This window comes from Mastigoproctus giganteus, chromosome 1, assembly GCF_048544385.1.
Source record: "Mastigoproctus giganteus isolate SK-2022 chromosome 1, ASM4854438v1, whole genome shotgun sequence".
NCBI classification, from domain to species: Eukaryota; Metazoa; Arthropoda; class Arachnida; order Uropygi; family Thelyphonidae; genus Mastigoproctus; species Mastigoproctus giganteus.
In genome coordinates, this window is record NC_143575.1 from 29890792 (window position 1) to 29918011 (window position 27220).

Genomic DNA, 27220 nt, shown 5'->3' on the forward strand with positions numbered 1-27220 from the left:
TTGTGGTTCTAAAAACTCTCATAACTTTTGAGAAATTGCCGTTGTTGTCCACGGGTTAACGTTGCTGCACGATCTAACTATCACTCCTTTATTGCAACCTTTCCTAAAACTTTAAACTTCGTGGGTAGCTCAGTATTAATAACATTAGCAACAAAAAATATTTTTTGTCATACCTCAGCAATTAAAATATGTGATTCTGGATTAAATAAACGCGCTGATTCCGAAAATCACCGTAAAAAGTCTCTATCACATCTACATCAAACAATGTACCAACGTTTAATGTTAAAATAAAGGGATATACTGTATACGTATAATTCAAGTGTTTATAATTTAACTGTTTATGTTTGGAGAATAGATTTACAACCCTGAGAACATCACGATCAGTTACTACTTGGAAAACCTTGGCACAGCCTACAAAAATCCTCACCAAGAACGCCAAGTATTCTCTCTTCAAATTGTAAATCGTTGCATCGGAACTTGAACCTAAGAACCATAGGTAGAAGTCTGATTATGTTTATCACAAGAAAACCGAGGCCAGAACCGATTGTTAAAATTAAGAGAATTAGCTTATATCTGTTAAGATAAATCAGTATGTCATACATTACTGGCTAGATTATGCGAAATTGGCATATTTTGTTAATAACTGTGAGGTGATGTGAAACTATCACGGTGATTTTCGAAATCTTACCATAATTGGTTAAAAACAGTATTTAAGTTCTTGGAGGTAAGCATCGTGTTGGCAGGTGTAATCATTCTCCTCCCATATCAAGTGGAATAGGCCTGATTTAGAATCCCGTAAGGATTTTTTTTTTTTTTTTTTTTTTAAACAACATAGTTGTGTTATTCCGTCTCAAACGAGAGTCACGCGACTTTTTTCTCTCGAAAACTCGAATTTTGCATCCAGAAAACAGCAAACCAATACACGCAATTACAAACACAGTATACTGATGCCTCATAGCCTTAGTGTGCTTTGGCGCTTAACACACACTTAACTTTAAATTTCCAGTAGCTCCAAGATTGGATATACAGTTCTGGCTCGAAATCCCAACAATAATAATCCGTTGTGTCGTCCCAACAAACTTTTCGCAAAGCATTGAATATATCGGTTAGGTTTTTGCCACGTAAATTTTCAATTTTGATCAAGGTATTGTTGATAATCATATAAATGACAAAACAATCTGGGGTTTTCAGCCTGCACAACATACAGATCTACCCTTGAAACATCTCTATAGTCAATGTACAATATATAGCTTACAAAGGCTAGTTATGATCAAAATAGTCTACGTTTCAAAAAATATCCAAACCAATTAATTTAATTAGCATTTGTCATCGTTCCTTTGAAATATAATACAGTAGTTTAGGGTGATATTTAAGAAATTTACTAATGCTGTACGTATTCCTTAGAATTATTTTTCAGGCGAGAATTGAGATGACAAAAAATATCGGATTAAAAGCTAACGACTTTTTAAAAGTGTTTTTTTTTTTTTTAATTTTTTTTAAAGACAACAATTTAAAGGCAAGAAAAGTTACTTTTTATTTCGAAGTGTTGTTATTACAAGTAGGCTATTACAACAATAATATTTCCAAACTGTTTATTTTCTAATAAAATTACAAAAGAAATAAAGGTATACAGAGTGAGCATAAATTCATTCTATCACATCGTAACATCCTATACGTAAGAAAATTACTCTCCTAATAGAAATATTTATTTACAACGAGTATTCCATTCTACAAAATAGGAGACATAAAATATCATATTTATTTACAGGCACGTCTTCAGATCAGAAAAATTTCATTCACGGAAATTAGGTTCATTCTGCGTAAAATATACTTAAGCTTACCCATTAAAAGACACAATTTTCAGTCAGACAGGTATATCACTTGAAATTGGACACTTTGGTTTCTATCTTGCAAAGTGCAGTTTCTTCGATTGCATCAATGTTGGCTGTTCTTTAAAAGCATTTGAAAGATGTTATGTTGAAAAAATAATTTTAATATGTGCCCTTTAACTGCCCGTATACAGTTTTTAATTGCGTTATTGTAATGATTTTTAAATATTTAAGTTTAAAAACTCGTGTTGCCTTGCATTGTTGAAGCTGTGCTATGTGAATATCGACATGTGCAGAATCAACATAGTCATATTCCAGTAAAGCTGTGAGCAGTTAATAAGTTTTATATATATCTCAAGCAAATTCTGTTCCACTATTACTATAACTTCTTCGGATCGTAAACGTTATTTTATATAAATGGTCATTCGTTGGCTTTTAGAACTACAAGTAAAAGCATGCATCTCTACCGTAGTGGGAACAAATACACGGACGTCTTCAGGTATTTACAACTTTGTTTCCCAGAGTGAGATGGACAGCGTTTTGTATCTGTATGCGATGCAGTTTACTTCACATTCTAGATTTTCAGTGGGTTTAAACAGAATCCGTGAATAAAATTTAGATGTTCTTTGAATACTGACTTTACGTTGTGATGAAATTCTGGTTAAAAGGTACCAAAGAATAATATAATTGTGAATGAAAAATAAATGAACTGTGATATGACTTCTTCAACTACTTGTGAGTAGTCGAAGAAGTCATATGATGAGTCATTTTACTTCTCTTTAAACAAAATGTAGTTAGTTCATAAATAAATAATTATCACAGCCAGAGATACCAATAAATCAAAAATCAGTTCCGGCATTATGAACTATATTTTCCTTCGGGATTGCTGCTGATGCTAGAGTTACTTAACGTTGTTGTAACACTAACGAGCGAAGACGCTGTTGGTCGTCCGATAACGAGAGTTGACTTCCTTTTCCATAAGGAACACCTACTTGCAGGACATATTTGTTTCCATACCTTTTTCTTGGCCAAGAAAATAACGAACAAAAAGACACCTTGAAGTGAACTTAAAAATCCTGCCAGAGCATACAGTTTGTATATTCCTGTTATCAGTGGTATAAATTCCGACAGCCAGATGAGGCCCATAACTAGCACGAGTTTGATGTATAAATAGAACCTAAAAGAGAGAGAAAAAAAATCTATTTAGTTAAAAATTAACTGGTTATTAATTTGTAAAATAAGTTAACTAATGTACGTAGTGCATTACATTTAAATATCTGCTGGATTTCTGTTGTTCCGATTTTAATCAAATTTGGGAAGACCCGACAAATCGTTCAAAACCAAAATATAAAATGTCATAAATATATCTTCACTGGAAGTTCAGATATTATACGCAAACGGTCAAATCAACATACATAGTGGCATAGTGTTTGGGGATAAGGCGCCACCGGTGGTCTCTCACAACTGTGCCATCAGTACTCTTGTGAAGTATACAAAACTCTGTAAATGTCAGAAGTGTGTGATGTTGTATGTGTACAGTATTATGTTGGGTTCTGTGGTTTCTCTGGCTACTTGGCCTCAGGGCCCCAAGTAGGACCCTGCGTTGCCCGCCAACACCACTAGGAGGTGAGCCAGGCTGCGCATCATTCACTAGCTTATTCCTCATGATGGAAAGAGTCGAAATTTCTATTACTGTATTAAGCTCCTTGGACATCCGATGTTACATTATGCATAATTTCGTAGTGAAGGTTATAACGCCAAGTGTAGGATAATTAATAGCTTTATCAAAGAGCCCACCAATAATTTATCCACGATGACACTGACGAGGTTGCAGTGTGGAGAGTTGTGCGCCACTGCTTCGAGCAGGGATGCTATACTGAATCTGCACTATGGAAATATCGATGTGTGCATAATTTCCATCTTGGTCCATGTTCCAGTAAAGCTAGGCCACTATAAATTCTTTTCTCCACCGCTAGAATTCCGAACGGCCGAATTACGATATATGTAGTATTCCACGTAAAGCGAAAACGCGTACCTTGAGAACCATTTCGCCAAGAAAAATATATTCAGTTTAATACCATAAGTATTCTGCCGATATCTTTCGCAGAATCAATATCGTTACATGCAGATACACAATCTGCCAACATGTTTTAAAAATTGTCAACCAGGTGTTGAAACAGGCAAGATTCATCAAAAGAAAGGTTTAAATTCAAAGATTCGTGATTTTCTGGTTTGTACTGTGCTTTGGCATATATACGTAAAAAAAGCACCCGTTGTGTCCATACGTCCGCAATAACATTGGCATTAATAGAGGCATGTGATGCAAGAAAGCAAGCTTATACAGCATCAGCCAAAAAAAAAAAAAAAACCACCCTTCCCATTTCATCCATCCATTCGCTCCAAATGTTTGTCTAGTTCTGCCTTGAATTTATTTAAGCTATCAACATCTACAACGACAGATGGAAGTTTGTTCCAGAAATCAACCACCCGCTGGCTAAAAGCAAATTTCCGCACATGTATTCTACAACTGTCTTTCCTCAATTTGAATTTATGTCCCCTCAGGCGATTAATCTGGGTAAGGGGAAAAATCCCATCAGCATTCAGCTTGCTCAAACCATTCAAGTCCTTATACACCTCAATCAGATCACGTCGCAGGTGCCTAGTCAAGAGACACTGTAATTTACAAAACTTAAGCCTTTCTTCATAAGAGCAATCCTTTGTTCCATTCACTAATCTTGCTGCCCTTCTCTGTACTCGTTCCAACAGCTCTATATCCTTCCTAAAATAAGGCCTCCAGACCGGCATACAGTACTCAAGGTGCGGCCTAACCATTGCTTTATACAAGAGGATAATCACCTCCTTATCCCTGCTAGAAAAATTCCTGTATATCATTGACAAGACACCATGAGCTACTCTTACAGACCGTCTGCACAGAAAACTTGTGCAGAAAACTTCATATCTGACTGCACAATTACCCCATGTCCTTTTCATTCTCTACCACCCTGAGTGTAGTACCACAAAGTTGATACGTTACTCTGGGGTTGCTGCTACCCGTTTGCAGTACTTGACATTTATAAATGTTAAACTTTAGTTGCCACTTCTCAGCCCATCTTCTCAACTTTTCTAGATCCTGTTGCAGTAGCATACTGTCATTAGTGTCATAACAACCCTGCGAACCTTCGTATCGTTGGCAAACTTAGACATTAAGCCTGATATGCCGTCATCAATATCATTTAATAAATGCAGAAAACAACAATGAACCTAATACTGAACCCTGGGGAACTCCAGGTCATAACACGACTCCCACGGGATGGATTTTCTTGAAATTTTATAAGCTCCTTTGTCTGACTATCCTAAATTTCATTAAAATCGAAAAAACAGAAATCCAGCACTTATTATTTCTTTTTATTTTTCATACATATCACGTAAACTAAGCATATACCGCATATTGCAGCCGAACCGCCGTATATTATGCTTGTTGCTGTGCGCTGATTGGAAGAATGAATATTCAATATGGCGGATTCTCAAGAGAAACGAAATGTTTTCAGTTTGTGCATAAAAGTCATTGCTTTGGCATATATACGTAAAAAAAGCACCCGTTGTGTCCATACGTCCGCAATAACATTGGCATTAATAGAGGCATGTGATGCAAGAAAGCAAGCTTATACAGCATCAGCCAAAAAAAAAAAAAAAAACCACCCTTCCCATTTCATCCATCCATTCGCTCCAAATGTTTGTCTAGTTCTGCCTTGAATTTATTTAAGCTATCAACATCTACAACGACAGATGGAAGTTTGTTCCAGAAATCAACCACCCGCTGGCTAAAAGCAAATTTCCGCACATGTATTCTACAACTGTCTTTCCTCAATTTGAATTTATGTCCCCTCAGGCGATTAATCTGGGTAAGGGGAAAAATCCCATCAGCATTCAGCTTGCTCAAACCATTCAAGTCCTTATACACCTCAATCAGATCACGTCGCAGGTGCCTAGTCAAGAGACACTGTAATTTACAAAACTTAAGCCTTTCTTCATAAGAGCAATCCTTTGTTCCATTCACTAATCTTGCTGCCCTTCTCTGTACTCGTTCCAACAGCTCTATATCCTTCCTAAAATAAGGCCTCCAGACCGGCATACAGTACTCAAGGTGCGGCCTAACCATTGCTTTATACAAGAGGATAATCACCTCCTTATCCCTGCTAGAAAAATTCCTGTATATCATTGACAAGACACCATGAGCTACTCTTACAGACCGTCTGCACAGAAAACTTGTGCAGAAAACTTCATATCTGACTGCACAATTACCCCATGTCCTTTTCATTCTCTACCACCCTGAGTGTAGTACCACAAAGTTGATACGTTACTCTGGGGTTGCTGCTACCCGTTTGCAGTACTTGACATTTATAAATGTTAAACTTTAGTTGCCACTTCTCAGCCCATCTTCTCAACTTTTCTAGATCCTGTTGCAGTAGCATACTGTCATTAGTGTCATAACAACCCTGCGAACCTTCGTATCGTTGGCAAACTTAGACATTAAGCCTGATATGCCGTCATCAATATCATTTAATAAATGCAGAAAACAACAATGAACCTAATACTGAACCCTGGGGAACTCCAGGTCATAACACGACTCCCACGGGATGGATTTTCTTGAAATTTTATAAGCTCCTTTGTCTGACTATCCTAAATTTCATTAAAATCGAAAAAACAGAAATCCAGCACTTATTATTTCTTTTTATTTTTCATACATATCACGTAAACTAAGCATATACCGCATATTGCAGCCGAACCGCCGTATATTATGCTTGTTGCTGTGCGCTGATTGGAAGAATGAATATTCAATATGGCGGATTCTCAAGAGAAACGAAATGTTTTCAGTTTGTGCATAAAAGTCATTGTTTTTTGCTCGCATTTTTGTTATCAGTTTGTTAAATATATAAATCATAAATTATTACTATTTGGTTATTATATTAATCACGCAGCGTGAAATATTAAATACATATTATATTTTAATTGTTATTATAATTCAGGAAGAAATAAGTGAACTGCATAGAGGAAGTATTGACAGTATACCGCGATCAGGGCTATTTGCTGCTATTTGTTTAATTTATTAAAAATCAAAGACATTGGAAAAATCTTTTACAGTCTTATCATTTTCGAATAAATACACAATATTTGGTCTGCGATATGCGATGTGATCTGATTGAGGTGTATAAGGGCTTGAATGGTTTGAGCAAGCTCAATGCTGATGGGATTTTTTCCCTTCCCAGATTAATCTGGGAAGGGAAAAAATGAGGGGACATAAATATTGTGTATGTTATGTTTAACTTTTTTATAGTTATAAATTGTTGGCTGCAGTTGAGTGAATCTTCATAATGAAACTAAGAAAATTCGAATATACTGAATACGCATAAAGCACGAATGTGTCATCGTGTTCGTCCTCCCATATATTATAATTCTTCTCAAGAGCACAGAGGGGAGAGAGATAAGGAATTCTTTACATATATTAATGCAAAGAAGAAAAGGACAAACCAGATCGGACCCTTACGAAACGGACGTGGGATAGTATTAGATACCTCAGCTGAAGTTGCAGATGAACTCAACAGTTACTTTGCATCGATATTTACCGAAGAAAAACCCTTTGTGTAAATGAGATATTATGGGAGTGAAGTTGAAAAAAATGTAATTAATGATGTCGAAATTTGACATGTTTATTTAATGAAAAACCTTTCTCGAGCCTACAGGCCAGTAAGGCTCCTGGGGTTGATGGCATATACCCTATAATCTTAAGGGAGGCGGCAAGTGAGCGCATTGAACCATTAGGGCTAATTATGGACTCGGGAGTGATTCCGTTGGATTGGAAAAGTGCCAGTGTATCTCCGATACATAAGGGCGGTTCTAAGATTGAAGTGAAAAATTACCGGCCGGTCAGTCTTAACTTCAGTAGTAGGGAAAACCATGGAGGCAATGATCAAGGGTGTAATTCAGGATCATTTAGATAGAAATGGAATTCTGAAGGATACTCAGCATGGTTTTGTAAAGGGGAAATCATGTTTAACGAATCTGGTTAGCTATTTTCACAGGGTCACTCGAGAGCTGGATTTAGGGGATAATTTCGACTTTTTTATTTATTTGTATTTCAGCAAAGCATTCAACTCAGTCTCACATGAGCGGTTACTTTATAAGTTGGAATCACAGGAAAAATGCTTAAATGGATAGCTGGATGGCTTCTAGGCAGGAGGCAGATGGTTGTGATAAATGGTAATTCCTCAGATTGGGTTGATGTAAGAAGTGAGGTTCCCCAAGGATCAGTATTAGGAACACTATTGTTTTTGATTTTCATAAATGACATCGATAAATGGATAGAGGGCATGATGTCTAAATTTGCAGATGATATAAAGATTGGTAGTTAATGATCACTGCCAAGCAGAGTTCCTTCAGAGTGACCTAGATAGACTTCAGGGCTAGTCAGAAAACTGGCAGCTATGCTTTAATCCAGCAAAGTGTAAGGTATTTTGTTTTTATTTTATTTATTGCATCTGGGGAACAGTAACCCCAAAATAACTTATACACTTGGTGGAGTTAAACTAAAGCCGGTAATGGAGGAAAAGGACTTGGGTATTACGATACGGTCAGACATGAAGTTCTGCGAGCATTGTAGACTGTTTGCAACGAAGGCCCATTGTGTCCTATCGACGATTTATCGAACAATTGCTAGTAGAGATAAGGATGTCATAATCCCATTATATAAGGCTTTTATTAGGCCACATTTGGAATACTGTGTTCAAGTATGGAGACCGCACCTAAAGAAAGACTGTACTCCTTGAAAGGGTCCAAAGATGGGTAACTCGCCTGGTGAAATCGGCAAAAGGGCGTCCATGTGAAGAAAGATTTCGAATATGTGGGTTACAGAGCTTGGAAACTAGGCACCTTAGAGGAGACTTGATTGAGGTGTTTAAGGTTCTGAGAGGCATAAGTAAAATGAATGAGGACAAAATGTTTACAGTTATAAATGATTCTAGAACTAGGGTCCATAATTTCAATTTACGGAGAGGGAGATGTTTAGACCGGATTGCAGGAAGTTTTATTTTAGCCAGCGAGTTATAAATTACTGGAATAAATTACCTACATGGGTGGTAGAGGCTGACAGTTTGGGGAAATTCAAAGGTCAGCTGGATAATTACCTAAGAGAGGAGGGAAGCGCATAGGTTGCCTATTTCCTTTTCTCTTATTAATTATTATTATTTTTAATTTTCTTCTTATTATTATTCTTATTTTTTATTTTTATTGTTATTTTTTATTTTATTTATTTTTTGTTATTTTATTTATTTTATAAATTTTTTTTTAGCTGGGGCAGCATAAGCTTATGCTGGGGCAGCATAAGCTTATGCTGCCCCAAACTAAAAAACCATGGCAGCATAAGGAAATTCTGCCATGGTGTTCCTTGCACCATGTGACCATTGCTAATACTAATGCTACTATTACTCCTAATGGACAGATTTTCATGAAGTTTTATATTCAGCTCTTTCAGTAAGATTTGTTGAACTGTCCCAAGTTTCATTAAAATAGAACCAATAGAAATCCGTGAATTTATTATTATTTCTTTGTTTCATTCATATCACATAGGCTATCCATATACGTACTATATATTGTAGCTGAGGCACTAAATATTACGTTTTTTATGCCTTGCGCTGATTGGATGCAAATAGACAATATGGCGAGAAGCAGTAATGAAATATTCTTGGTTCAGGAATAATAGTTGCTTTTTTTTTAGTGGTGCTTTTTTGTTGTCAGTTTACTAAATATATAAATCGTGAATTATTACTGTTTGCTTATTATCCACAACAGAAACATTAAATACGTGTTTTATTGCAATATTCACTAAAATCCAGGAAGAAATAAAGTTTATTAGGAAAGTGTTGAGAGCATAGTACAACCCGAGAAACATGTTATCTGTTAAATTTATTAAATCACGGCGTGAATCACATACGCATTGCATTTCATTTTTATTAACACCCATAAGAAAATAAGTAAAGTACATTACGAAAAGTTGCGTGAATATTAAGTTGAGGTATATGCAGTAAAGTGAAAACAATTACTTTTATATCTTATGGTTAATTAATTAGTAATTAACTGTCAACAAGTTAATTAGTTATTTACTTTTCATTTCTGTTAATCACAAAAAAATAAATAAATAAAACTTCAATTAAAAAAAATCAAACGCGCGCCTGAAATGTAATGCACTATAATACATTAACCAATTTGCTTATTATAGACTATGCCTATAATAAGCCATTGTTATAGTAAAACCATTAAGTCTGTATTACTATTAATCTAAAAAAAAAAAAAAATATGACAAAGTTCTGACTCCGCAAACTGACTTACACAAACTGACGGAAACAAAGAATATATAACTTATTGATACTAACTCACCTTCTCCTCTTCTGTTTTATTTGTGCTACAACTGTCTCACTTCTTACTTTGTGTATAGCTAAAGCGGTCAATACAAACATCACTACATTACTTAACAGTATTAATGCTACTGGACCACTGAAATATAGTAAATGGGCTGGATAGTGACCAAGCCAGCAGCGAGTCGTTGCAAAGTTCGGTCTATATCTTTTGGGACCCAGACCACCAAAGTCCATAATAAGGGCTGGTAAGGATAGTACGGTTGTGCACGTCCAGGAATATGCTGTATAAATCCAGAACTTTCTCTTATCATAATGTACCTGAACACTAGGATTGAAGTCTCGTATAGCTCTCATAATATCGAAAGCCATTACATTGGTCCAAAAAAATGTCGCTAAAAATGTCACATGGATTATGACTGCAATAACCAGACAAGGAATCCGTGGTATGTTCTTACGGAATCCTAAATCAATAGCAAAACCTATGTATGTGATCAGAAGACAGAAGCTTAGGGATAACACAGTTCTTCCAGGCACATTGTAAAAGTCACTCATGAAGCAGTATACAATACAGATAACAAAAAGACACACAATAGAAAGCATCAAGTTAGTAATGATAATCGGATAGTATTCTGATACCGATGGGTAGGAGGAGGAATTGCTTGTTGTCTCCGAATTATTTTTAAGGACACTTGTAATTATTTTCACCCAGGACCCAACAAAATGTTCATTCAGTCCTGGCACGATGGTATCAGGAATCGGATTGGTAGTAAGTGTTGCTATGGAGTATTTGGAAGACATTATTATTTCTGATTTGTCGTATGTGCTAAATGGCCAATACTTGTTTTGATACCTTCTTAGATGTCTTTTGTGTAGTTCACATGTTTCAATCCTCTTTCCGGACGGTACAAGAAATTTCGATGCACCTTCAAGCATTGCATCCATCTGCAATATAAAAAAGAGGCTATTCAAAAGATTTTATTAATCATCATCATATAAATTTTTTTAAAAATTAGTTAAGAAGGGAAATACTAGCTTGTTCATAATAAAGTTTTAACAAATAAAACTAACGTATGAGAGTCATTCAAATAGTTAGCATTTTGAATTGGAAATACCACGAAACGTGTAATAATAATAATCTGTAATTCTTTAAAAATTTAAAGGCAAATTTAAGTGCTCATTATTTCACCTATTTCCAGTTATTGATATACCTTCGTACTATGCCACTAAAAGAATACTTAAGTTGATTTTTTATTCAAATAATATTAAAATACTCATAAAATAACAGAAATATTTTAAGGGCACCTGAAATTATTTGTGTCCAGGGCTTGACGAAGCGTTCGTTCAGTCCTGATAGTATCGATGCATTTCTAAGTCGTAACCGCTAAAATTAATTTGCTTTTGATTAAGAGAATAAGCTACTATTTTAATTGTTTTTAATTTTACAATCTTGCTGTAATTATTTTACTGAGTAACTGGCGAAGGGGCCTCCCTTCGTAACTGGAGTAACTGGCGCCTCCGTAGCCAGGTGGGAAGGAGCAGCAGTGCGTAGCACACGCTTCTTGATTAGACCGGGGTTCGAGCCTGTCACTACCAAATACGGAGGATGCGGAAAGGTCAGAGAATGACCACCGCATATCCTGGAGCAATATGGCCTTAGTTGTTAATGCTCCTAAAAACCAAATAACAACAATAACTGGCGAAGGATAAGCCGGATTATCGAACGTTGGCAAAACTGCCATACCGCCTGGTATGCCATTGCTACTATCCGATTATACAGTATACTATCCGGTAGAGGAACAAAGGATCGAGAGAGCCCAGAATTTGTAGTTTCGCTACTGTTGCCAAAGTATCTAATCCCTCATCAGCTAAATGGTTTCTCACCCTTTTACCAGAGAGAACTTTTGATCAAACTGAGCCAGCCACGTTTATACCAAAGAAACCCCCCCCCCCCACACACACACACATACAGCTAACCATCAGGGTGTTCCAGATGGCGTGTGACTCATAAAATTCAGACTGCAAAACAGAATCCCAGATTACAGGAACTGTCTTATTATGCCATATAACACCCTACCTACGCTGACAGCTCTTAATTTAAGCAATAGGTGCAAACATATTTTGTTAATCTGCTTGATGATGCCTGTTTCTTAGCGTCATTATGAGATATCGTATTTATCTTTTGAATGCACTGCCATGTCACTTTACCTATAACAATAAATACAGCAAGGCTGAAGATTCATTTTACCACAACATTAACTATCGTGGTAAAGTGACTATGCTCATTCTGATGGGGGTTACTCCCATCAGAATGAGCATAGTCATTTTTCGCTTCACCGACAGGGATTCTTGTTTTAAAATGAGCCGGAAAGCGGAAGCGAAACATCTTGAAAGCTGATTAGTCACTCTTTATAAAAAAAACATGGCTTTTAATTTTGGTGAACATAGTTTTCACTTTAGCAAGCCAAAAGATATATATAAAATTAAAAAAAAATAAAAAACCTTCTGTTTTTCAGTTATCATTTACTTTATAACCTATTAATCAAACGCAATGCAAATACGTGTCAACATAAAATTCGGGCGGTTTCTCTCTTAAGAGACATGTGGACCTACTTAACAATTCAAAATGTCATAACAAAATAAGGACGAATTAAAATTCTATCCATATGTTGCTGTTTATTTTGGTGGGGGTTACATTTTCTTGGCACATCGACTGTTTGATTATATTGCATCGGGTCCTATGAAATTATCTACGATTTTTTTTATTGTGTATTATGTCTTTACAAGTGTACGGGCATATATTCACGTTGTGCGGGATGAAAGTCCGGAACAGCTCACGGGGATCCCTAATCCTTTCTCTGAGATCGGTTAGCTACTGTCCCGATTGAACAGACCTTTTAAGAATGCTTCAGTCTCCGACGGGATAAATCAAATCATATTTTAAAATTAAAAATTATGATTTAAATCAACACAATTGGAATATTCTAATCGCTTTATTTTGTACCATATATTGTGCACTAGCATTTTGATGTCATTTTATTTTTATAAATTGGCCCTGTTCATAAATTAAAAATTTCTATGTAGTCTGAAGTTAATCAAAAATATTAAATTTAATCCTAATGTAATTTTGCTTTGTTATCAAGGTAAATTAGGTAAAATAGCATTAGGATACTATTGGTTTATAGGTTATCCATACTTTGCTATAATGTCTAATATTAATTCTATTGTACATTGTACACTTACAAATTTCGAGCATGCTCCGTCCACTTTATTATTGTAGCATTTTAAAACTATGGCAACTATTAAGTATAGTTTGTAACGTGCGCCAGTAATTCACCTGTCGATGCCAGTACACCTCACTGAGCCAACTCTTTTCGTGACACGTTGTTTTATACAACGTAGACAAAGAAATCGTTTCAACTTAAATGCATGCAGAGACACGGTGGGAAATGATGAAATGCTTTTCAAGCACTTCTTACGCATCACCAATAAACTCTGGTTGCAGTAGTATGATGCAATAAAAAAAGCTAATAATAACATCCATTCTTTTAATATAATATACAGAGTGAGCCAAAGTCAGGGTACACATTAAAATACATCTTGAAAAATAATATGCTTAAAAAGCTAATTTCTTTTATAAACATCCAAGCGTGAAGATCATCAAAGAGAATTGCTTGAGTATTCTGATTCTCCATCACCTTCAAATCATCCTATCTATCAAACGATTAAGCCTGTTAAGGAAACGGCATTTATTGCTAATCTCCCTGTTCAATTCCACAAACTAAAAATACCCCACACTTCAATAAGAATTTTAAAGGATTCAGGATATATGGTTTGCATTCGAAAATTGCGGCATTCACTTAATGAGGTTGATTCAGGTAGGAAAGTTGAATTTGCAGAAAGTTTTTCCAGTTTTGCGGAAATAATGAAAAATTTTGAAATGAAATGATGTGGTCTGATGAGGCAGTTTTCGTTTTCGAGATCAGTGGACATGCTAACTGACACAGTTGTGTTTACTAGTTAATTGAGAGCTAATTGAGAGCAATAATTTCTAAATTTAAAAGGAATTAAATTTTCCAAGTGTTATCTCTAAATAGGCCTACAAGGTTGGGACAATTCATATTGAACAATTAGACTTTACATCAGCCGGTATTTAAATAAACAAATTCCAATCCTGCAACTAAAACACTTTATTTACAATAAAATAAAATACGAGCGTATGAAATGAAATAAAATATATAGTAGTCTAAAACTAATGTGATTTCATTTACAATAAAATATAATAAAAGCAATTAATAAAATACCGTAACAACTGTAGCTTTCTCAACAGCATATTTCTGCTGTGTGGCACATCCTTAAATAGCAGATTCACGGCACTCGTCACGGTTCCTCGGGAGTAAGGCCGGAATTTCCCATTTATGCACCGGAACCGGAAATGGCTCTGGAGCGCGCTAGCTGAAACCGTTCATCTCGCCCAAGAACCACAGTTTCCAAGAGGGGATGTAAACGTACACCCTTGTCTCTATTAATGGAATTGCTAGCTGCCCCAATACGTAAACTGTCAAGCCATTTACGGTCCCAGAACCCCTGTGCATGATCCGTGATGACAGCATCCTCCGGGGAGATTTGATGTTGCTTCTCCCAAAAATGTTCTGCCACGGCAGACTTCCCATAATTTGCGGACTTTATTGCACTCATATGCTCCCCCAGACGTTTGATGTTACATCATTGTTCACTTGTATCCCTAATAAATTCGGAGTCCAATGTGTCAGAATGGCATTAGAAAAGGATGCTTTGTTAAGTACTAGGTCTCCTCTTAGTGTTAATGATATTTGTGAGGGTGTGGAGTTCTGTTTATCCAGTACCACCATGGTTTTCCAAGATGCAATGTATAAGCAGATCCATGGCACAGCCATGGGTTCCCCCATTAGTGCCATAGTGGCTAACTTAGCTATGGAAAAGTTGGAAGTCCGAATTTTTGAGGGTTTGGAATTTCCCATGCATAAATGGAAAATATTTGTTGATGACACATTCGCCATTATACAAAAGGGGAGGGAGGATCAGATACTTGATGTACTTAATAGCTTCTCCCCTTTTATTAAATTTACTTCGGAGGTGGCAGCAGAGGGAACCCTACCATTCCTTGACGTGTTGGTTATTAGGGATGGTTGTAGGCTCAAGACCAAGGTGTTTAGAAAGCCCATGTGCCGAGGTCAATATACTCATTATACCTCGGCACAAGCCAGCCAGCACAAGGGTAGTGTTGTTAAGGCTTTAGTAGATAGGGTGTGGTCCCACTGTAGCACCTTTGAGGACAGAGATAACGAAATTATTCGTGTCACGGCAGACCTCAAGAAATGCGGCTACCCCCAGAGGATGTTGGACAGAATTATTAGAGGAGCGGAGTCCACCCGTACTGAGCCGTTCGCCCCTGTGAGCACTGCATACATTCCCTACTATCCGGGCCTTTCAGACCACATTGCACGAGTAATTCGGGGGTGCCAGATACGCTATGTGCAACTCCTGGGACGGAGGTTGTACACAGTGATATCTTGTATCAAAGACCCCATAACGAAAGAAGGCAACAGTGGGGTGGTATACGAGATGAAATGCCCGGATTGTGGGGTGTGTTATGTAGGTGAGACGGGGCGACGACTGAAAGACCATCTGGGGGAGCATATGAGTGCAATAAAGTCCGCAAATTATGGGAAGTCTGCCGTGGCAGAACATTTTTGGCAGAAGCAACATCAAATCTCCCCGGAGGATGCTGTCATCACGGATCATGCACAGGGGTTCTGGGACCGTAAATGGCTTGAGAGTTTACGTACTGGGGCAGCTAGCAATTCCATTAATAGAGACAAGGGTGTACGTTTACATCCCCTCTTGGAAACTGTGGTTCTTGGGCGAGATGAACGGTTTCAGCTAGCGCGCTCCAGAGCCATTTCCGGTTCCGGTGCATAAATGGAAAATTCCGGCCTTACTCCCGAGGAACCATGTGACGAGTGCCGTGGATCTGCTATTTAAGGATGTGCCACACAGCAGAAATATGCTGTTGAGAAAGGGGATCGCTATCCCCGAAAGCTACAATTGTTACGGTATTTTATTAATTGTTTTTATCGCTTTTATCATATTTTATATTTTCGTATTTTATTGTAAATTAAATCACATTAGTTTTAGACTACTATATATTTTAATTCATTTCATTTCATACGCTCGTATTTTATTTTATTGTAAATAAAGTGTTTTAGTTGCAGGATTGGAATTTGTTTATTTGAATACCGTCTAATTGTTCAATATTTCCAAGTGTTGTTTGGTGGGCTAAAATTTTCTTAGGGGGATTGTTGGACTTTTTTATTTTACCACAAGAAATATTACTTCAGATTCAGACAGCCTTTGTCAATGTTACAAGATTTGGCATATACTAAAATTTAAAAAATTAAGGGAAAATCCTTTTTTTTTTTTAATCCACTCAGGATGGTGTTCTTACGCATTATTCTCTCGAAGTTGGGAAATTCCTTAATGAAAATAATCGAATGAGTGGATCGGGCTTCTTGGCAGTATCGAATGGCCGCCGAGGCCATGAGATTTTTTCCCTTGGTAATATTTAAAAGACTATGTCTACTCCAATATCGTAGAGAGTGTGAAAACCATGGTAACTGAAAAGTTTTCAAAAAAAAAAAAAAAATCACGTGTTATGTTCAAAAGTTTGCAAAAATATTGCCAAAAAGTTGCTTTCATTTATTGAAATAATGACATTTTTGAACTTTTAACTTACGTTTCCATATGATCATAAACTTTTGTGTTTGTTAACTAATAAATGTTTAGTTTCTATTAAAAGTTTCTATATATTTAAAGAGAACCTAAAATAAGAGTATAGCCTGACATTTGGCTCGCCTACTATGTGTTTATAGACATATAATAGATCTTTGTATTCACAGAATAAAGTATACAATGTAATGATGCAATTTCACTAAACAATATCATAGTATGCAATACATTTAAAATTTCAGTTCTCGTGGGCACTGTTTCTTTAACTCTGTAGTTTATTTCACACCATGGTCAAGTTGATAAATCTTCAACGAGGGGTATAGTGTTTTCCATCCCAAACTCGGTTTCATCCTGCAAAACAGGCACCGCAACCATATGTAATTTACTGACGCGGTACAGCAACACCTGGTCGCAAATTGATCAGAATTCGACAATTTTTATTTCATACTCTGTAGGTAAAATCAAATGGGTTAAATCAAATATTTGCCCATTTTTCTTGAACTTCTTAATTTATGCTACGTTATGCTTATTTAATAGCCTTTGATCAGTAAAAAGTAAACTTATCCTTTTGTATTTTAATTTATTTATAAAATATTAATAGCGTGCGTATTAATAGCGATAAGTATTAATAGCGTACTTATCACCCATATCTCGTATCTATTATCACGGAGTGGGCCAGAATAATGTCCATTATTGGATATGTGTCCTTTGACTTAATCCAAAAATGTCTGAGTGGGAAGCAGAGTAAGAAGTAAATGAACAATGCAGAATTTTTGATATTTTCAGTTGATTCCTTGCCATCCAGCTAAGCGGACAACGCCCTATTGGACAATATGCGACTTTCAGACGTTATCTTTGTTGCTTTCAGCAACAAAGATAACGTCTGAAATTACAATTCTGTGTAATCAAAGATTAGAATTCTGTGTAATCTTTTGCTGTCTCTCATATTACTGTACTTTCTCACATTTGGGCATTCATCTATCCGCCATCTATCACCTACAATACCTCTCATTATGGTTCCTTAAGATGACTTGTATTTCTTTACATAAAGCAGTCATTATTCATTACTATTTCATTATTTTTCACCACCCACACACGCAACAAAGTGTAAGAACAGGCCATTCTTACACAGTGATTTGTCACATATCTTTAATTAAAGTTACAAAAATTAAAAAATATATATTATTTAAGATCCTTTGTGGCTAGTGCCACGGTTATGATTCGTTTCCCCCCCCCACACTGTGGAAAAATCGTTGGACATAAAATGTTTTTATTTATTGTAAATTTATCTAAACAGAAGAGGGATGAGTGGCAGAAAAATCGAAACCAGCTATCAAAAAAGGAGACATTGAATAAGTCACTCTTTTACGACGAAACAATATGCGACTGACTCCCGTTTCCGACCTTCTGCCAAGATTACAACTCAGCACATATCCGCATTTCGAACCTGTACTGTGTTGCATTTTTCACATTTGGACAGTAGCTGCAGTAGAATGAGCATATTCAATAACTCCTCTTCCAAGTTACTTCTAAACAAGACGTCAAAATAAGGAAAACCAAATTAACACCGAATTTTAATTGCTTTAGCAAGGATACTTTACATTGAATATACAGGGTCGTTGAAATTAAAGTATCCAATGTAGAGGACTCTGGAGCGAGTTCTAAGGCTCGTACCGAAGAGAAATTTGGAAAACAGGTACAGTAAAGAATGCGCTCGCCATTTATTGGGGAAAAAAAAATAGTTACAAAATTTGTCATTGTATGGCGCGTAACTATCTTAATTACGATTATGCAAATAACTTACGTTATTTGCATAATCGTAAGTTATTGCCACAGTGCCACTACTCAGCTCTACTGTACTGTATAAAAGCAAAGCAGTCTCTTCAAAAAAATACAGTAGATGTATGCCTACACTACAGCAGCAGCAATGCCAACAACGTTGTAGGAAAAGGAGCTATTAGTGAAGCTGTACTATCAGACAGCAACAATCCAGCTGCGGCTATCAGAGAATTTCGGCGTCAGAAGTGCATAAGGCCCACGTGGACCTATGACTATCTGTTTGTGCTGTCGGCAAAATGATTGCGAAATTTGAAGCAACAGGACATCTTGGTGTTCAACCAGGTAGAGGTGGAAAACGAGTGGACTCCTCTCGTGCTGAAGATGTGGTGTCGTGGATTTATCAAGTCAATCTCATGTGGTAGCGCAAGTGTGCCAGCTGTTTCTCGTGAAGTGAATATGCCGTATTCCACTGTAAGGCTAGTAATCAGGTATAATGCACATGCTACAGCAGCTAAAGCATGGTGATGCCGATATTCGTTTCACATACGCACTTCAGTTTCTGATGCGAATGACAGTGGATATCACTTGGCCATGGCCTTTGGAGTGATGAAGCCCACTTCTGCTTAAATGGACAAGTGAATACGCACAACTATCGCATTTAGGCAACAGAAAACCCTCGAGTTATCCAAGAGGTCCCGTTGCATTCTCCAAAAGTCACAGTGTGGTGTGGATTTACGGCCACATTCATGATTGGGCCATTTTTTTTTAACAGGTGCTGGGTCCACCGACTGGACCCCGCACCTGTTCCGTCACTGGACAGTGATATTATGAAATTTTGGCAAATTTCTCAATACCAGAGCTGCAACAACGTGGATGCCTTCGGGATACCATATTCATGCAAGATGGTGCGCCACCGTTGTGTCCAAAGATTGCTAAGGCAACACTTTACAGACGAACGGGTCATCAACCATTGTTTCCAGACATCTTGGCTACCCCATCACCGGACCTCACCCCATGCGACTTCTGGTTGTGGAGTTTTTTGAAGAACCAGGTGTATCGGGAAGGATGTCAAACTCTGGCAGATCTTCTGAAGGACAGCATTAGACGTCATATGCTGGCTATTCCAGTTGACATGTTACATTTTGCTGTAGAAAATGTTGTTCTTCGAATGGAAACTGTTGTTGACAAAAATGTAGGACACATTGAATAATTGTAGTGCTTTTTGAGTGATTTGTATTGCCACAGCGCCATATAGTGACAAATTTTGTAAATATTTTTTTTTTTTATTTTTCCAATAAATGGCGAACACGTTCTTTATTGTACTTGTTGTCCAAATTCTCTTCAGTACGAGCCTTAGAACTCGCTCCAGAGCCCTCTACATTGGGATACTTTAATTTTAACAACCCTGTACTTTGCATCTAGATAATATAACACACGTTTGAATGTAATGTTCAAATTAGCACAGCCAGAGTTAGTGGTTAAGGTTTCAAAACTAAATGTTTTCTACGATTGTTTCTGACTGAGAGCAAAGGACCTTCTATGTCTCACTGGGAGTATCACCACTTAGGAACAGTCTGGGTTAGAATTATTCCTAAAGAACTTAGGAATAACTTCGGAGGTCATTTCAGCAAGGGCAGATTTCTTTATAGGTTCATGAGGCGCTAGCTAGGGGAGCCCACCGAAAATTTCCTAGGGGTTTCCACCCAAGAAAATCCCGAACCATTTCCTTAGGAGGAACCTCTAAAAAATGGATCTGGAGCTTCCCTTGGAAATATTACTGCAGGATCTCATATATTAACTTTGCATCTCGAGCTTCTGATACCCTGCGTTTCCCTTTTTTATGCACATCTCCAGCTCCCATAGAAACTATCTCCAATACATATTAGGACACATACTTTTCCGGTTAGGAAGAAAAAAAAAATTAATATGGAGTATGATTTGGGCGGGCTTTAGTGACATAAGTAACCCTCTGGGGACATTTCATACAGATTTTTTGTATGTTAAGACTGGAACCTTGCTCCTCTCTTTCTGTAAGGCAGCTGCTGGTTCTTCTTGAACTAGGACGTCTTATTCGGCTCTCAATTGTTGTTCTAAACAGTTAAGGAGTATTCAGCTGGAACCAGAACTAGTCACTAGGATAGAAATGGCAGATTCACCACATTTTTTTGAAACCAGCGGTCTTCCTCTGCAATAGCCGTCATACTGAATGGCCAAAGGCAAGAGTATAGCAGTACACGCGTTTCAGTTGACCATGGTTTTATCTTATGTGAAAAATTACGGCGATGTTTTTGTGTTCTCTTTATTTTTTAAACACCTTTGCCCTTATGGGGCCGCTGCGGAGGATAAACAGAATATTTATTTTTAAAGAATTGCCACAATGTAAATTTGTTCAGAATGTCGCAATAGACTACAATGTGGCGAAAAGTTATGTGATGGCCAAGTCCAGAAGGAATTTAGAAATAGAAATTTGCTGATTGATAGTGTGACATTAATAAGACTGATTCACAGACATTTAAATTTGAATGACATTTAAACTGATTCAGAAGACATTTAATTTTCATTGAAAAACAAATCGTAGTTATTAATAGTGAATCAAACGTCTGAATAATTTTTAATACTCTGTCACTTTGTCATTATCCATTTTAGTAGTAACCATATTATTGAGAATGATCGACACAGGTGTATACACACACACACGCCGACCTGGCTAGCCGGGTGGGTAAAGTGCTTCCCTGGCAACCCAAAGGTCGCGGGTTCGATTCCCGCCTCGGGATTGGATCAAAGTACTGCAAAAACCTTGGGAGGTGCATTATGGCCACAGAAGCCTATGCGCCAACAACTACCAAAAAAAAAAACACACACACACACACGTATATACACTGCTCTGCCATTAATATCCGGATACCCCTCCGTTGATAGTTGGTCACCTTCTACTCAAGCACCACGTGTCAGACACAACTATAAATATTATAAGAAATCGGTCTGTACTGACATTTCAATGGCACTGAAGATTCTTAGGTCGACGAGTGGTGAATACAAATGGCAGCGGACTGGTGCCGAAATTACGAAACGACCCGGGAAACCTCTGAAGCTGACGGAACATGACAGGAAAGCCCTGCAGAGAATCGTTCTATCGGAACGGAAGTCGACGTTGTCGCAACACACATGCCCTCAACGAGACGACTGGAATGCTGCATGATATGAATTACCATCGTCGTGCAGCCGTCCGCAAGCCACTAATCATCCCTAGTAATATCAGGCGTCGTCTAGCTTGGTTTAAGGCCTGCTATTCTTGGACCGTTGACACCTGTGTTCTGGAGTGACGAATCACGGTACATGGTCTGCCAGTCTGATGGTCGTGCCTGTGTGGCGGGTGTTCGGAGAACGCTACTGCTGGACAACAATTAAGTTTGGCTGAGGCAGCGTGATGTTTTGGTGCTGTTTTTCATGGTTTGGGCTGGGACTATTGGTTCTTTTGGATAAACCATGAATGCTGGGGTCCGTCAATTGTCCTGGATAATACTGCTTGCTTGCTTTGCCTACGCTGTGTTAGCTCGTTGGGGAAAGCCCATGCTTGTATCAACAAGATAGCACTCCATATCATACTGCTCGCGTTGTGACGGCTGGTTTGAGGACATGAGCTTCGAAAAGTTGGACTGGCCAGTCCAGAGCTCTGACCTTATCCTACAAACTGCCATATTAGGGCCACCCGAGATCCAACTCATCTGTCCATGTGTAATATGACCATAAATTGCTTGTATTCTCTGATCGATTTGCCTGTTGTGCTGGAAGAAATACTCGGGTTTCCGGGGGGGGGGACTTTGCTATCTACGTCTAAAATTCCTCGCGTCATTCACGCGATTCGAACCGGGCCTTTTCCACCCGATGTGGGAAGGACAGTGATTATAGACCTCAATCCTATAGAGAAATCCTTGGATGAATTGGATTATCAATTGCTTGTGAGAAGAGGCCGCCCAAAAAAGAGCTGAACTGGTCGTGGCTTTGAAGGCCCAATAGCGGAAAATAATTAGAGGACATTTACAGAAAATTAGTGGAGGGTGTTTCATGGAGACTAGAGGCAGTCATGAAGGCTAAAAGTTTCAGCATATGTTATTAGTTTTCCCGTAAATAAAGGTTATTTGTAGATATGCAGGTGTCTTTATACGAGCAGTGTCCATTTGAGCATCCTTTATACATTTTATTGCCAAAAATATCCGGATACCTCTGGGATTTTGTAAAAAATGAACATCACCATCCACGTTTAAGGAATAGGTACAAAAGCAATTGCATTGACGCTAGAAGTAAGCAAATCAAGAAATACAGTAGTGGGCCGAGATGTTGAGTGATTTCCAGCAGGGAGTCATCATAGAATACCATATTAGCAATTGGTCTCTTCGTCCCATTGCAGCTGAATTGACATCTACATACACTAGTGCGTGATTGAGGCTAAAGGTGGGCCAACCTGACTTTAGCCTGAATCATACACACTGTATTCTCGTCGGCAAAGAACCTTAATTATACACTGTATCCTCGATGTAGTATGTAATTAAGGTTCTTTGAAACGTGCAGATGTCGTTACTTTTGGCAGTGTAGTGTATACTGTATTTTTATTTATGGAAAGATAGGGAGTCATTCAATGTGAACAAATAGACATTTTATGCACATCGGTGATGACATTTTCTGTTTTTAAAATCATCATTGCTTTGGATTGTTAAAATATTCATTTTACATTTAAGATAATAAATTTCTCTCCGCCGCTGAATTATTGCACTTGTGCATATTATAAAAATCCATTTTTATTAGCATCCTAACCTACTTTTCTTATAAACCGTGACACATTTCTATGAAACTGTTGAAAGATGTTATAGTAGGGAAAAAAATCATTCTTATACAGTATTGAGGTTTGTCCAAGGGATGCGTAACTTTAGTTGAAATACTGTGACTGCCGTTATCTGGAAGTGGGAAAAACCCGTAGGAAATAAACTGATTGCACTCTGGGGCGAGAATCTTTATGGTTAAAGCAGAAACCCATGCAGCTGAAGACTGGTTATTACAAGGTCATTATTTCTTGACAATCCAACGTCCACGTTGAACTATTGGCGTAATGCTGGGTGAGATGGCTTTTCCTAACTCATAGTTGCATCGGCATTTATTTATTCTCCGTACAGTCATCACCACAGGCTGCTTTTAAACTATTGAACCTTGCATAACCCTTATGCTACGGCCGAAGCAAGTAGGCTTTTTAAATTATCGTAGTACTATAGAACAGATACACTGCATTAGCAGACTCTTGGAAGGATCCAAAGATAAAAATTACCTTTTTAGTGTTAGACCTCATAAAAGCAAATCCTTTGATTCAATAAATAGACAAAAAAGGTTTGAAGTATACTTCAAATAGCTTAGTACTAAGCTATTATGGAATGACTCCTAAAATTATTAATGTTAAATACCAAGAACGAGAGTTCGATTTCTGCAGGTGTCTACAAAGTTGCACGTTTGATTCATACCTTTTTCATCATTGTTTTAGATTATATTTTAAGACTGGCAGGAAATGACTTTGTCATCATAATTAAGGATTCAAAAGACGAAATGCAGTTAAGTGACATCATCATTGTAGACGAAGTAATGCCGATCAACTCAACTATAGAATCAGTTCAGCAACACTTCAATGTACTTCGACTTAACACTCAAATCTTTGGATTTTCCCTTTATACAAATAAAACAAAAATCCTCAAAATATGTTTAGAACTATTATGTCAAACCAAACAGAATTTATTAATTTAAATAATCAATGACTTTCAGTATCTACGCGCACATAGTGAACCGCAGATTGACATAAAAACCTAAGAACAGCTCTTCGAGTACATCGTGCCCAAGAAACATACTATTCAACTACTCGTGCCTAAGAAACATATAGAAATCTTATTTTATATTGCAGGGGCTAAATTCCATATTTGAGAACATGGGATTTAGCCACTTTAAAAACTATAATACCACTAAACTCTGTCTCTGGATATTATGTTTGATACTGTGCGCCAAGGAATGAATGGGCAATACGGCGGATGTGCGGGGAAAAAAACACGTTCTAGGTGATCGGTTTGAGTATTTGAAATGATTGCTCTTCGATGAGCTCGTATTCTTATCAGTTTATTAAATATATAAATCATGAATTAGTAATATTTTTTCTTATTATATTAATCACAGAAGAAATTCGAAATTTGTGATATCTTTCAATTGCTATTAAAATATAGAATATAAGTGAAGTACATTACAAAAATATTGACTAAATTCTGTGATCTGAGGTACATGCTTGTACGTGGTTGCTGTTTATTTTATTAAATCACAGAAGATCCGTAAAATATGTGTCGCGTTTCAGATTTTATTAAAAATGGAGGACGATTTAAATAAAATACAATATTACAAAACATTGAGTGAATATTACGTTGTGAGGTATGTGTAGTGATGTGAAAACAATTACTTTTAAATATTATTAATTAATCAATTAGAATTAATTGGTAACAAGATTATCAATTGCAAGTATTTACTTTTCACTTCTGCTAAATAAAAAAAAAATGCAATTAATTTAAGAAATAAAAACATTTGTGGAATAGTAGCTTAAAATTTTTGTAAATTCTGTTTGGACTTTAAAAAAAAACTGAAAAGGTTTGTTTTTTAGTGTAGAGCAGGGGTGCCAATCTGCTTACTCGTGCCATAAATGGCATGCACAGCTCTTGTTAGTAGCATGTATCCAGATTTGGAAAAAATATATATCTAAATAAATAACGTAAAAAATTACACACACCGATTTGAAAAATCAGAAATGAATCAAAACATGTACATTTGAAATTCAACTTTTCTTGTCAGCAATCGGTCACGATTTTATTAAAATCTGAACGTGACAGAGAATACCGTTCTTATTTATCGTCTTTTAAATTTGAGCAAGTAAGTAAGGCATAGTGAGCACCTCGTGACATGGATTCTGGAAGAACGAACGTTAACCTATATTAAATTTATTTTCGCTAATAACCAGACTGCTTCAACCTCTGCGTAGAATACAGTTGAGCAATATTGACTATAAAATTAGTTACTTTGTATCAGTACACCTCTAGAGGTGTATACTGGCACAATCATTAAGAACAGAACTTACCTGCCTGGATTCGATTTGATCCAATCTTATTCTTACCATTTATGAAGGAAAAGAATCAACAAGGTGGTTTTATTCATTTATCTAAAATGATACCACACGAGGAAGTATACCCTAGGCTTGTATGGTCAGATAAGCTAATCACATGCACAGCGTCCCAAATGAATATACAAAAAAAAAGTTGAAAAACCTTTTTGTTATTTGAAATGTAAACAAGATTCTAAAGTTAGTATTTTTTTTTTATGTTTGTGTTTTGTTTAAAATCTGTTATACTGCTCTACCAATTTATTAGAGAATCCAGTCGCAGGCGAGTAAAATAACCGTGTGGTAAGACAGACCTATAAGTAAAGCTGCAGTGTCTCGGCAGAGTCATTAAAGATGCACCATGGGAAAGGCAAATTACATCACGACCATACGAGAGGCATAATCATAGATGTTCGTGCAGAAGAAACTTCATTACAGGCATAGTGGAATTTACCCATGTATCGATTTAGTGTTGAGTGTATTTAGTCAGTGGCTATTATGGTATAAAATTGGTAACGAGAAGAAATTCTGGGGAAAGATGTCATGTGGAAGTGTGTTTCTGTCAAATGGCAGAAACCCTGTTACACTAACAAAACATGCGAGGAGCGCAGAGCAATAAGTTTACGCAACTGTATGGCAACCCTCAAGCTTTTCGTGTGTGAACAAACGAAAACGTTTGGTGGTTTTCGGGAACGGTGGCAGTGTTTCGGGTACTGGAAATGTGTGTGGCGAAACGATCACGATTCACATTTTTATTACAGACATCAAAGTGTGGAGAAAGCCGATTTCGTGGTTCGGCACATCTCGTTGTTCTAGTGTTGCAGCCCATCTGAGGATACTATTGCAGCCCATCTAAGAATACTTCAGACAAATTAAAAATTCATTAAAGGTCCAATAATGTCTTAAAACAGCCTTTGCAGTTAATGCAATGACATTAACCATTACTGTTCTATACCTTTTAGAAAGGTCCAAACGACATGACATAAACACTGATCATGTATAATGAAATGAATAAATCACATTCTGTTAACATAGGAGTAGACTGGTTTTCACTAGGAAAAAAAACATCATCAGGGTAGATTTTACCTCCCGGAAATAGGCAAATTAGAGAGTTGTTAATTTGGAATATATTACCTCCTTGAGTAGTTAAGATTGACAACTTGGACAAATTTGAAGGTCAGCCCTACGTGAGGAAGGAAGCATATGGGTTGTTTATTTTCTTTTTACTTTTTTTATAGACTGTATTTATTTTTTATTTATATTATTTA

At 37.0% G+C, this 27220-nt stretch overlaps 1 protein-coding gene across 1 annotated transcript in view; it reads right to left on the minus strand.

The window, feature by feature from the left end:
* Positions 1 to 2667: 2667 nt before the first annotated feature.
* LOC150090674 (G protein-coupled receptor Mth2-like) overlaps positions 2668 to 27220 on the minus strand; it is a 28702-nt gene continuing 4149 nt past the window's right edge. The window contains exons 2-3 of the mRNA XM_090390157.1: positions 10260 to 11182; positions 2668 to 3006 (exon numbers count right to left, since the gene is read on the minus strand). Of these exons, the coding sequence (XP_090246283.1) occupies positions 2688 to 3006; positions 10260 to 11182 (1242 nt within the window). The 3' untranslated portion in view covers positions 2668 to 2687. The remainder of the gene's footprint in view (positions 3007 to 10259; positions 11183 to 27220) is intronic.